The 13,816-nt window shown below is 41.4% G+C and overlaps 1 protein-coding gene across 13 annotated transcripts; it reads right to left on the bottom strand.

The window, feature by feature from the left end:
* Window positions 1–1,376: 1,376 nt before the first annotated feature.
* Window positions 1,377–10,684, bottom strand: si:dkeyp-69b9.6 (uncharacterized). Of its 13 annotated transcripts, none has more exons than XM_067511619.1 (5): window positions 10,268–10,638; window positions 9,771–9,883; window positions 8,985–9,081; window positions 5,258–7,724; window positions 1,377–4,969 (listed from the first exon to the last, which is right to left on the bottom strand). In XM_067511619.1, exons 4-5 carry the CDS (start codon window positions 7,293–7,295, stop codon window positions 2,607–2,609), a joined length of 4,401 nt encoding a protein of 1,466 aa, XP_067367720.1. In that variant the 5' UTR covers window positions 7,296–7,724; window positions 8,985–9,081; window positions 9,771–9,883; window positions 10,268–10,638; the 3' UTR covers window positions 1,377–2,606. The 13 variants fall into 13 exon arrangements, 12 of the variants coding, with proteins under 12 accessions (XP_067367720.1, XP_067367719.1, XP_067367715.1 ...); XM_067511618.1 differs by having other exon boundaries at window positions 9,756–9,883; XM_067511614.1 differs by having other exon boundaries at window positions 9,025–9,081; window positions 10,264–10,638.
* Window positions 10,685–13,816: the final 3,132 nt, after the last annotated feature.

The following is a 13,816-nucleotide window of genomic DNA, read 5'->3' on the forward strand; positions in this document are numbered from 1 at the left end:
TCAGCACGTTGCCTCCCGGTGTACAATAGCTGTTCCAACGCACGTGTGTCAGGCACGAGGAGAGCAAGCGTGTCCGCTCGCGGCTTTAGCTCTGATTGGCTGTGACAACGCGACGCCTCGCCCACGACTAGCGCCCATTGGCCAGAAATAGGTCGAATAACCCCGCCCGCTCGGATTCCCCTCGTGCATGCCACTGCCGCGTGAGATCTGTTCGAAACACAATGAGCGCGAGGGCTGTCTGCTCTACTGTACACTTGCAAAACATTGCGTGGCGCAGGAATTCACTTGTTTTTTTCTAGAGTTAGACATGCAAGAGTTGATAAGAAAATAGCAGACACACTTAAGTCATGATACAGCTCAGAGGTTTAGTGAGTAATATAATATGCACACGAAGATCTCCAACTACATCTGCACTGTATTGCATTTATCTGCGTTTTCAATTCTAGGTTCAACTTCATATAAAGGGATCCAGTGCTTTTCTTTCAAATATCAGAGCCGTTCGTTTCTTTTTTTTATATAAATCATAACCATCTGGCCCACCTGAAAGAGCTATAGGAATCATTTTGTAGTACATTTGCAATGTAGATTAATGTCTGTAAACACACACACTTGTGATTTTTAAAGCCCATTAACGTCCTATATGCAAAGGTCAGGCTGTAACAAAATGTGTCAGTGTGATTAAAGTATGGCTATATAGCTAAAGTGTAGATACTTTCTCCCTCACAAAATCATTCATTCGTAATTATTACAGCCACAGCAACTATGTTTAATGCACTGGATTTCTAGTAATAATTAATACTATCACAAACTTTCTTGCATTAAATTTCACTCACTCAAGGTTTCTACCGTGATATTTTATGTGGCTTAGTGAGTGAGCGTAATAATTTTGTTTACTTTGTGGCATAAATGCAGTAGCAAACAGCAAAGAGAAACATAATTCACAGTCACACAACACTCTTCAGTCCACCCCCTATCAGTGCACAATCCATGTGACTGCCACACGCGTCCATGCCAGGCCAAGAGTCCAGTATAAATGAGTTGCTTACTGCCATCTTGTGGAGCTAGGAGTTTTACACAGCAATTTATTTCATGTTTAGTGATAATATACTGTAAATTTTAATGATTAAAAACAATTCATTAGTCTGGCATGATCCGACCAGTAACATTGCTAAGCCTAAGAACATTATTAAGAGATCAACTACATCCTGAAATCCATTTAGTCCACAGAGTAATATAAACATTTAACAGAGCAAAATAATAGTAAAACTTCAATACTGACTTTGGTAACAGTTACAACCTATGCTATGTGACAAGCTAGCAGTTTGCACCATCTTTTTAATGTTTCAGGTTTGAATAAGAAATGAAAGGAAAACAAATGATTACACTTAAGGTTTATTCATTGCTGAAATATAATCGACTACTGATTTTTCAGTAAATGTGATAGAAATCTACTAAAACTATCATTTTTCTTTAGAAGAAAAAAAAAGGCATTTCGTATGTAAATAACGTGACATGACATACTTAAAACTTAATATTCTTTATAAGAAAAAAAAGACAAGGCTTGACAGTAGGATTATGATTGCAACTCAGCCAAAAGTGAAAGGTATAAGGGGTTAAGTGTAAGATTGGCATGAAGACTGATTAGGTTACACACATAAATACAGGAAATATTACATTTGTTTCTAATATGATAGGTCCTTGTCTTTAACATACCATGAAGTACTGTAGAAATAATCACTGCTAAAAAGAGCATACAAATAACATGAGATAAACATGTGTTACAATCCACATGATTAACCTGTTTTCTCTTGGTATAAAAGCTAGGAATATCTCAAATAAATGAAATAAAGTGAACATAAGCAAGGCTTTTTGTACGTTTCTTCATTTTGGCAGGAGAAGGATCCTTGTGATGCTAATTACCAGCAACTTTGATATTTTATCTATATGTGATAAAAATCACTAGGGAATATAGAGTAACTTTTAAAATCAAGTTTACACTACAAACTTCTGGGGATATACTGAATAAACCATCACATACTGTAGGAGTGATTTCACAACCTCAGCAAAAAACTTGACCAGAGAACAAACATGCACTGACAAACTATCAACAAAGGTCTTTGTCCCCATGTATCTACTCCTAATAAATGCACTTTACATTTAAAAAAAAAAAAAATCCTCAGATCTAAGTGAACAGCAACAAGACAAAGTACACAGCAGAGACGTTTATCATACAGCAAGAGGTGTAGCAGGGTTTCTAGTTAGGGGGAAGAGAAATACATTAGCAGGTCATTTCACCTAAACTTGTCTAGTAACCGCACAGTGTCAGCCAAGCATAGTGTCAATGCACTTAAGGGGTTAATGATCCTATGGAAACAGTCATGTCTTTGAAAACATCTTCCAATATAAACTGGAAGAATTTCTGCTAATATTTTATAGGATGTTCTACAGTAATTGTTAACACACTCATTCTAATAGTCAGCAGTCAACAGAGACACGAGGCAAATTCCCCTAAAGGCAGGAGGTGCCTTTTAAAGTCCCTTTTCTCTTTTCCATTCAAGAATGGAAATATCCCTCTTGTATGCCAATCTTTTCAGATACCAGGACACTCAGTATCTGTATGGTCCCTGTAGGAATGGCACCTCTCCCTGACCCTCACAGGTCTGTCGCCCTCCAGTTCTCTTGGAAAGCTTCAGCCTCTTAGCATCTCCTCGCTGCAGTCCTTTAGCCCTGCGGCGGCAGGACACCTTGTGCCTGTGAAGAAGTGTAGCATTCCAGTAGCGAGCAGAGCAGCGTCGGCAGGAAAAAGTCCCTCTGGCACGATGGGAGGCCCGATGGATGAAGGCCGCCAAAGGCCCGTGAGACTGCTTCCCACATACAGTGCACCTCAGTCGCTCCTGAATGGTCAAAGCTTTTTGTGAGTGTTTAACTGCCATGTGGACTAGCAGTCCCGCTTTACGGGAAAATACAGAATTGGGGCATATAGGACAGCCAAAACGTTTTACAGGGACCTTGAGAGATGACAGGATCTGCACCTTCATTCCTCCAGTGTTGACAAGCTTATAACCACCACCACCTGATCCTCCTCCACATCTAATTGTCAAACGAAGAGAGCCTTGTTTTTTATTTGATTTCCCTCTTATTGTACAACTTATCTTTCTCTTCTTTTTGCTTCCATCAAATCTGACTAAAGCTTGAGATTCCCATTTATTTTCCCTCCAATCTCTCTTGTTGGACTTTTTTTTTTTCTTCTTGTGTCGTTTCAATTCATCATGTGATAACTGGATGCTGCAGTCAAGGTGTTGGGACTGGCTACCTGACTGATATGGATGATGGTGGGAGTGATGGTGATGGTGATGCAGATGATGATGTTCGGTGGAGGGCAGTTCCGTAAGAGGCTGGAACGGGGCTGTGGTGTGAAGCGTACGGCTACGGGATCCAGCTGGATATATGTGCTCTCCTTTCACCCCAGCTGGGGAGTGAGGGTGCTGGGGGGGCATGATTGTAGAATTTGGAGGCAGAGGCTGTGAGTAAGTTGGGGCATTGGAGGCTGAAGACTGGGCTGCTGCAGCATCATAAAAGAGTGGAGAGTAACCCGCTGGAGGCTGTGCTTGTTGGTGGCTATGGGTGACGACTCTTAGACTCTGCCCTCCATGGTCTTCTGTGGAGGGAGCCATCTGCAGAAGGGCATTGGTGGCAGCCTCGCTCTCTGATGCTGACTGATTAACATCACTCCCGCCTCTGTTGTCTCCAGACCCACTGCTTCCTTCTTGTGGGTTAGGCTGTTCACTGCGAGTCATCCCATGCTGTGACTGCTTATGTCGAGTAAGGCTATTGGAGTAGGCGAAAGCTTTTCCACAAACCTCACAGCAGAATAGCTTTTCACCACCACCTTCATGAACAGTCTGGTGATGTGCAGTCAGGTGGAAGTGATGGCGGAAAGACTTCCAACATATAGCGCAGGTGTATAGTCGAGGTGGAGGTGGGGGCTGTGGTGGGGGTGGGGGGGGAGGCTGCGGCTGGGGGTTGGTGTCTTGAGGCTTGACATCTTGAGAGTATGAGTAATAGGAGGAAGTGCTTGGTGCTTGGTTCTGGCTCCTGTCTTGGGCCACGCTACATTGAGGGTTTGGGTTAAAGCTGTTAAGGTTTTCTGGAGCTGGTGTTGTGGGCACCTCTTCCATCTCCCCTTTCTGGTGGAGTTTGCTGTGCCTCCTGAGGCTCTGAGAGTAACCAAACTCTTTCCCACAGATGCTGCATTTGTAATTCTTTGCCCCAGAGTGGACTGTTTGATGCTTACTAAGATGAAAAGCTTCTCTGAAATACTTTCCACAAACAGTGCAGTGATGTGGCTTTTCTCCAGTATGGATACGGTCGTGCCTGCGCAGGGTTTCGCGACGTGCAAAACCCTTACCACAGACACTGCACAGGTGAGTGCGTGGAAGCCCACTGGGCCCCATTCTGGGGGTGTACTGCCTACGCTTAGGGGGCTGTCCACCAGCTGCAGGATCTTTCTTAGCTCTAGGTTTGCGGGGGCGTTTGGGTTTGGCAGAAGGATTCTGTGGGTTGCTGCTGATGGCCTCCTGGCTCCCACCACCTCTGAAATTTTTATCCATACCAGATGTGGAGGAAGGTGAGCCTAGAGGACCTAACCCAAGACCACCTAGCAGACCTCCTATGATGTCTCCCCTATCATCCCCTCTATTTCCACTGTTACTAGCTGCTGTTATAGCAGAGATTGCATTATTGACAGAGCTAGTGACATCATCCTCTGAGTCATCCAGTAGAGAAGAAAGGGGCAGGTGGGGCTGTTGCTGCGGATGGTGGTGCTGGTTGTGGCTCTGAGAGTGTGGATGCAGAGTTGGGGCCAAGGGTGCCTTTCTCAGAGCTGGGCCCGCCATCCCACTTCCACAGGGGGAGGCACCAGAGTAGCATGGAGATGGATTACCTTGAGAACGATGGTCATCGTGGTAGCCTGTGTAACGATTCCGAGAGTAGTCAGTGGGGTATTTACCATCTGTTCTGTCCCTGTCATTTGAATTCCCTCCCCTTCCAGACTGAAACAGACCATCACATCCTAAACCTGATTTTGGTTCTCCTTCCCCCACAATGATTATACCACCTTCTTCCTCAGTTTTCCCATAAATAACCCCTCTATTGCTTTGATAAGTTCCCCCTCCTCCATTACCTCCTGCACTCCCTCCCCCGACTCTGTCCTCACCATCAGTTCCTGTCTTGCTGCCCCGCTGCTTGGGTCCCCTACCTGGCTTGCCGCAGGTGCCTGAGGCAGCATGGTTGAGAAGAGATGTGCTCTCACGGAAGGCACGACCACAGGCAGGACATCGGAATGGCTTTTCCTCATGTATCTTCTCATGACGTGTCAGTGACTCTCTACGATTAAAAGCCCGAGAGCAGGTGGAGCAGCCATATGGCCGGGCTGAAGAGTGTATAACACCATGTTGCAGGAGGTGCCCTTTTTTCTTAAAGCCTTTGCCACAATCAGGGCAATGAAATATTTTGTCTGGACTAGGACAAGAATTTGATGGGGGTTGAGAAGGTTCTTGGGTCGAATGAGGAAGGCTTGGGTCAGACTGTGTTTTAATATGAACAGGGTTTGGGCCAGTAGTGGAAGTATTGCTAGTACCTGCTGTGGTTGGCTCATGCATACGCAAATGCCTGCGAAGGCTTGAAAGCTGAGGAAAGCTTTTGCCACACTCCCCACAGCTATAAATGGGTTCTGTATCTGAGTCTGTGGGGTTGGGTTGCATTGAGCTCTGGTTATTAGATTTAGAAAGTTGAGAATCATTAGTAACTAGTACTGAGGCAGCAGTGGAAGAGGGAGCAGAGGAAGAGGAGGAAGAAACTACTGATGAGGATGACGATGATGAAGCAAGAAGGGATGATGGGTCTCCACCCATATTTGACATACCAACCCCACTCCCAATTAAAGCTGGGGGCTGACCATGACTAAGCCCTCCATTACTACTAGCGTTGGGATTACCACTGTGGCTGCCATGGCCATGGCTGCTGCTATTATTACTACCGCTATCTGATTTTCTCTGTGGCAAATAGCCGGCCATAGCTTTCTTCCTCCTACTGCTGCTGCTACCACTACTACTACTTCCACCTCCACTGCTTTCCCCTTTACCATCATCCTTAGATAAGGATAAATGAAGTGGCAAGGGGAGGGGCAAACCTGCTTCCTGCTGCATTAGAGAAGCTATCTGGTTTGATGAAAGTACAGGGATGCCCTGGAAGTCAAAGCCACCCAGTGTTGAGGGTTGGGAAACTGGATGGAGAGGGTGGTGAGGATGAGAATGAGAGTGAGGATGGGAAAGGGTGTGTGGCGGAAGCTGTTGCTGCTGGGGAGGCTGCTGTGGAGCCTGCTGTGGCTGGGGAGTGGAGTGCCCATGTGAGTGAGAAGAATGCAAAGCAGGAGGCGGAGCGAGGCTTGTACTAGGCTCCCCACCTGTCTGACTTAAACCAATCCCTAAATGATTATGGGTTCCCTGTTGAACAAGAAATTGCTCTAAACTAGCATTAGCAGGCACCCCAGAAAGGAAATACTGATTAGCAGCTAGCATGCAACTAAACTGTTGGTGAAGGCTCCGTGCATCAGACTGGGCCCCAACCAACTGGTGTCCCAATGAGCTGACTGCACTGCTGCTAGAAGGGTTATTTGAAGTGGCTACAGAGGTTGAAGGAGAAGGAGAGGAAGAGGAAGGACCAGGTGATGCTTGGGGGACAGAGAGGCCGGGATGCAGAGGAGGAGGGGGTGGAGGTGCTGATGTTACTAATCCCCCCAATCCCCCAGCACTCCCACTACTGCTACTTCCCCCAGCAAAGTGCTCAAAGCGGCCTACACCTGGGTGTAACTGCTCCTGTGCTAGTGCTGCCTCAGACGGGTGGAAAGAGCGCAGGAACTGTGGGTAGCCTGAAGAATGGCTTGAGCTGCTGCTGCTCATCTTGCTTGACTTTGAACGAGAGCTCTGAGATGAGGAAGGCTGTTGTTGTAAAGGTGGGGGAGGAGGGGCACTCATCTTGGCAAAAATGGAGGCAGAATCAGAAAAGGCGTTACCTCTAGACCCCTGCAGGGGGCCCAAGCCAAGTCCAGACAGAAGAGCTCCAGAAGACTCAGCCTGCTGCTGCTGCTGCTGCTGCTGCTGGAGTTGATGCTGGTGAAGTTGCACTTGCTGTTGATGCTGAAGCTGTCGATCTAAACCAAGGCCTTTGAACTGGTGGGCCTGGTGCCCACTTAACATCTCTATAATGTCCAGATTGTATTTTCCAAATTGGAACATTTCCCACTCACTGGTACATGGGGGTACAGGAGCCAAACCTCCAGCACTAGGAGCGGCAACAATGATCCCACCACTGAATGGTGAAAGACAAACTTTACCCTAAGGTGAGGTTATGCTACTTAAACTTAAATGTCAACTTTAATCTACAGTTCGTCTCTCCAGTCTCTACTTCTGGTGCTGCTACTCCCTCTTGATCATCCACTGCCCAAACTGTACTTCCATAACGAGTGGGAAAATGAGTTTAGGATCAAAGGGTAAAAGTGCCTTTTTGACAGGTAGCTGAGTTCCACCTAATTTCAAAATTGCCTTTAATTGTTATATTGAGAAGCAGTTCAAATGACTTCTTCTTGTTTCCTTTGAGAGTTACAGCTGTGACATTTTCATTTAAGCAAGATTCCTCATCCACGTTCACCATAGAAGTTCCTATAGCTGAAAGCACAAAATTCAAAAAGGGAATTACAGTTATAGTGGGGAAGACCTAATGGGAATGAAATAAATGTATGTCTGAGGCCCATTTTTGATGAAATTTAAATTTAGTCCTTATAGAGAGTGTGAAGTTACATCAAGCAGTGCTGGTTACAATGGGTTAACTTACTTTTTTTGGGTAAAAAGTTAGCAACGACTGTTATACAGTTTAGATCTTTCAGATTAGAGGTTAGAGTAGATTGGAGTTCAGGCAAACACAAAGCGGCCGTCCTCTACTAACCTACTGCAGTAGCACTGACCTATTGTGGCAATAATGACAAAAAGTCAAATCAGAGTCAGGTGCACAAAAATAATTAATTCAGCACGGTATCAGGTCAACTTCACAGTCTCTATTGTTTCTGCAATAACAATGAAAATCTGCATGCTTACAGGAGACAGTGTGACGCAAGCAATCAATAAGTTTAGCAAAATACTTTAACACTTGGAATTCACAGTGAGCTTCTGCCACAAATGCAAGTTAGCAGTTACAGGAGGCCAAGGTAGCTTATTTAACAAAGCTATTTTGGAGATGATGGCCTTATTTGTTATATTATTTTCAACCCCTATACGCTGCACAATTTAATAATGTAAAAGTATTTCACACAGTCACATATACAATGTATAAATACACAGTGTGTAGCTAGTAAATATCTGATACTGGAAACTGAGTATGAGGCACAAAGAAAAAAAAAAAAAGGCGTAGCATGATTTCACGTAAAAACCACATTAGACAGCAGATGCAACTCTTTTGGGGTGTGTGTATGTGGGTGTGGGTGTGTGTAACTGATTATTTGGATTACACCCAATCCACTTACAGTGATGCCATCCCTGGTACATTTTATCAGGTGTGTTGTCGCAAATTCTGTGAATCATGACTTGTAATGTTACCACAAGGAAAGTTACAGTTTCCCGAGTCTACATTTTGTGTTAAGAGAATATCATACAAGCAAAGTTAAAAAATACATTTGCCAATTATCAGCCATTAATATAAATCAATATACAGAAAAAATGTATTGTTATTTTTATACTTGTGAAAATCGTGACACAATCAATGCAAAATTACAGACCCAAGTTGATTATATATAATCATGAAATATCAGCTCATGTATACCAGACAGTTTAAGATGTTAATCACTTTAAAAAACCATTTTGAAATCTTCATTATAAATGAAATCATTTATGCTTTAATTGATTTAAATCACTGGGACATGGTCAGCCCCTTACCCAGGTTTTCCTTTTCAGCATGAAACTATTTATTAATCACCTTGGAACCAGAGATTACAGAGCAGTAATAATGTATTCAAATGAAGATCAACTGCTCCTGCAAAAAAAAAAAAAAAAAAAAAAAATTATTTTGATCCTATTGTAAAACTTAAGTTGAATACCCTCTGCTTGCTTAAAGTAAACCATACTGTGCTAAAGGCACATGATTATACTGTACATTACAACAGCTGTCAGTTTACACATAATGTGGACTGGTTAAATACTCTATATGGGTTTTTGTTTTTAGTTCGTAAATCGTTTAACAGCATTACAAGTCAAGGGCAGTCACTTTAGTTGCCATGATGGGGTCACAAAGTATCAGATGCTGTGTAGTACTTTATTGTTGGTTTATCTATAGCATATAAGTTAGGGTGACTGATCACTAACAAACAACTATACATAAGTCACTTTATTTTACAACTTTTTTAAAAGTAGTTTGCTGGCGTTTGCACTGTTTAAATAGTCATTTTCTCAATACTTTTAAGACAAAGTCAAATTGGATCTATCTAACTCCAACTATCATCAATAACAGGACCGATCTATTAAATTCAACACTGAATTAACTTATATGCACTTCTCATAGCCAAAACAGAAATTTATAAAACATAACCGCTATATTATACATGATTCATAAACTGTTTATTTATATATGTTGTTTACATTGACAGAAAACGGTATGCCACAGCTGCTAAAAGTACAGTAGCTACAGTAGACCCACTCACTTTTGCTCACCTTGCACAATCTTACCGTTTCCTCTGATCGATGCGATGAACCTGGATATGATTGAGCTCCCCTGGTAATTGAGGGAAACAATCTATCGCATATTTCACTGCCTCTCATTTTAATATAAACCAGCAATCCTGTGAAGAGCAGAAAAGAGCAGAAATAAAATTAACCTCAGAATCACACTCGGTACACAATGTAAACAGAGACGCAAGTAATAACGGACGCACTTGAGGTGGCATCCTGTAATAGTATTGGCTAACGTTTGGAGAAAAAAAAGGAAAACATTGGATGCAGTTGTATGCAAAACTTCACGGTTCTCTTTTGCATCATATTTTACACAGGCTCGGCGCTGTTTAGCTATTTGTTACCACACGCAGTCCAGGAAAACCGTATATCCACCGTTGCTAACATTAGCCGTCATTTAATACCACAATATTAAAAGCGACTACCATTATCACTATGATGCTAGCATTAGCGTATACAACAGCGTAGCCTATATTGAGCAAATGTTTACCTACGCATCCAGTTGCAGGGCACGGTTGCAGATGGATGAGGCCTGTCACGCCTTCTTCTAACTGCCTAGCTAGCTATCGCCCGCTTCCATTCTGCGTGCTGTTTTCCAGTCGTTAGCCAGAGCCATTTTCACGGATGCTGATTTGGGTGAAGCCTTACACCGTTACCCCCAGAAATCGACGCCGCACAGCACAGACGCCTGCTCGCCATTTCATCACGACACTCTGTGCTGGCAGGGAGCTTTTACTAAAGGTTTCGACAGCCGAGAGAAATTTGGATGGTCGATGATAATATTTTAGGGTAAAAGTGAGTGACGTGTGCTCCCTTAACATTGGTCCTTTCCGGCCCTTGTAATGTTTCCGGGTAGCACCAGCGGGGCTCGGAGACGGTGGTTTAGGGCTCACAGCTGAGTCTCCGTTTGGTTGAAACGGGGATCCTAGTCCACTAATGTTACACTTAAAAATAAATTGTACTCAGTTTACTTCCACAGTCCTGTGCCCTATTATATTAACATACAAATTACCCTGTCTCAGCGGGAGACTGGCTGACAGGCTGAATAATGGCTGACACACAGGCCTTTATCATACTGTAGAAATATTATATTTATGAAATACAGAGCACCAAGCATAATAAGTTGATTTTGCTATTTTATATTTTGTCATGATTTTTTAAAGCGAATTTAAGGACACTATAGGAAAGGTTGTAGCCCCTCCAAACAGGCTATAGTGAGGGTGTCTTTAATAATTGTATTCTTTACTTAACTTTATACAAAATGGAGAAAACAGAAAAAAAAACTAAATCATTGTTATTAAAATAAGTTTCCACACAACTCAGGGTGGCAACTCAGGGTGCTTCGCATCCACACAAAAGAAAAATAAACTTTATTTTAAAATGATCCTGGAAACCAAGAGCCAAGTAGTAAATAAAATTTAAAAAAATATTATGACAGATCTTAAACTTAAAACATTTTAATAAGCATGAGAAAACAAATGTTTAGGCTTCCTTTTAAGGGCAAAAATAATAGCGACCAATAGACTAATACATTCCAGAGAGTAGGACTAAATTAGCTTGAGTCTCCTTCCTTGGGAACCAGACTATGAAGTGATTTGGTTGTGCACATCTTTTGCTTTTAAAACAGCACAATTTCTTCACCGTGACACACTTTTTGAAGCTACTTTGAAGCTACATCCCACCACAGTTATTCGGCTGTCTCTCTCCCTCCCAGACTGACTCTGTGGGTGCTAGACCATCTGTTGCAGGACTTTTTGAACTTACTGTCAATGAAGATCTTTATGACTGTGGCTGTGCTGGTATTGCATGGTGAATACAAGTGTATGCATCTGAAGTGCCTGATGCCTGATACACAGTACTGTAAGCTTATGTACATGTCAAATGGCTCTTCAGCATAAATCACTTTGTGTAAACACTGACATGCTTACTCAGAGAAATAAATAATGCTGATGTGATGTAGCTTCAAGGGGTTGGTATTCAGGACACGAGACCTAAGTTTTCATATTGTTAAATAGAAGTCAATCTGATCTACTAAATGCCTCACAAACATGTAGAAGATATATTCATGTGGTATTTATACATGGGAAAATACATCCAACATGGATGTAATTGTAATAAATATTACTATCAAAGCACATTTAGTGAGAAAGATCTAATGTATAACCTGTTATCACATTATCTCTGTTTTGAGTCCAATTTCTTCCCTGTTGTGTCAAATTTTTTTATGTTTTATAAAATATGTAAGACATACACCAATACTGAGCAATATACACAAGAATTGGTTTATGAAACCAAGACAACTTTTAATTGAATTTACCACAGAGACAAACATCTACACAACACCGAGCCTTATAAACTACTGTATTTTATAGAAGTTAATTAATGAATACAACTTGTTCAAAAGATAGACTTCATCTTAGACATGAAGAGCGTTTTTGTTGGAAATCTCTTTTCTCCATGCCCAACAATTGAAGATAATTTGAAAGTGACAATCCACAAATCAAAAAACCATATTAACTCTATGATATAGAATGTTTAAGCACTATACATTTAGTTTAGTAATTGTTCTAATATAATTTGTGTTCTTTCTGAGCCTTGAGGGGAAAAGAGGAACTCAACTTTAGGCCACATCAACATTTATTATCAAACATTCTTCATTTTAATGACAGAGCATGTCTGATTTTTAGAATGGTAATCATGCATGGGTGATCAAACTAATCATGCTCAAAGACCATGCAGGGCACAAATGATCTGAATTATTTTAACTCGAAAGCCTCCATTCATAGTCTTACATTTTTTATTTGAATATTAATTAGTATTTTCCTTCACATTTAAGGTATTTGCTACCTATATGGTGTTCATAAACTGATCATAATTTTGAAAAATATTATCTTTTTATTATTACTAGTAGATTTTTAATGCAATAAACAATAAGACAGCTTCCATTTGAATACTGTTTTATTCTTTTACGTTTTAACTCCACAAAAGTTACCTGTAGGTAAAGGGTAATCATTTCTGTTATGAGTAATGCTCTTATGCACAATTTGTCTTGAAGCTGAGGAGTCACTGAACCGCCTAGTGGTTAAATGTTCGAATTACAGTGATTCCAATGCATGAGCAGAGCCCAGTGTCTTAAGTCAAACATAATTTTGTGCTGTTTGTGTACCTTCTGCAAAAATATTTTCTGCATCAGTACAGTGTCACCACCTTCATGCATCTCAGTGCAATAAAGGTATTCACGGGAGGGTTTAAATATGGGCTCAATTGCTGTTACCTTACTGTAAGGATCCAACAGGTACAGTATGTTATAACTCTGCACTCAGATGGTCTATTAAATGAAGAAAATTTCACCTTTTCATTTTATTTAACAGTTGTCCACTCCCATTGGTACTGCAGTGTTACCGTGGCTGATACAATGTATCACAGCCTAATAATGAACGGTTTTACCGTAGATGCATTTTCTGTGCTCACCAACCTACAGAAGACCAAAAGGCATTTTGTAAATGTAGAACATTCCATTTGAACCCATATTAAACACTAAATTGCTTTTTGATTATTTTTAGAATTCCAAATTTCTAACATTTTGCCCCAGATCAAGTCTTACGATTAAAGAATGTTCTTCAAATATGACTAATGACAAGAGACAAAAATTGTGGAGTAAATCATATTTATGTATCTCTGAATTTTGTGATAAAATGTGTGTAAGCAATGATGGAACATAATAAAGTTCATGTACACAAGCATTGTACTTCAGTACAGTTCCACCCTGTACTGCTTTCTATCTCTATTATAAGAGAAATGTTCATTTTTCTTTATTGCTTATACTTTTACATAAGTTACAAAGTTATAAAGTGTGTTCCATTTACTAGCAAGAAAGTATATGAAACCTCAAAATAGCTCCACCTCGGCCAACAACAATAATAAAATGACACTCACGGCACTCACAGAACTATTTTCTCTGCTTCATGAGCACTTTTGACACTCTTAAAACCTTATCTTTACATATATTTATTATGTTACATTTTCACTGCAGGACTTTAAAA

Source organism: Channa argus, chromosome 7, assembly GCF_033026475.1.
Source record: "Channa argus isolate prfri chromosome 7, Channa argus male v1.0, whole genome shotgun sequence".
Lineage (NCBI taxonomy): Eukaryota > Metazoa > Chordata > Actinopteri > Anabantiformes > Channidae > Channa > Channa argus.

Coding starts and splice junctions, on each gene's coding strand:
- si:dkeyp-69b9.6 (XM_067511617.1), bottom strand. CDS start 7,295: ATGTTCCAATTTGGAAAATACAATCTGGACATTATAGAGATGTTAAGT. Junction 4,970..5,257: donor AGGCACCTGCGGCAAGCCAG/GTAGGGGACCCA, acceptor ATCGTTACACAG/GCTACCACGATGACCATCGT.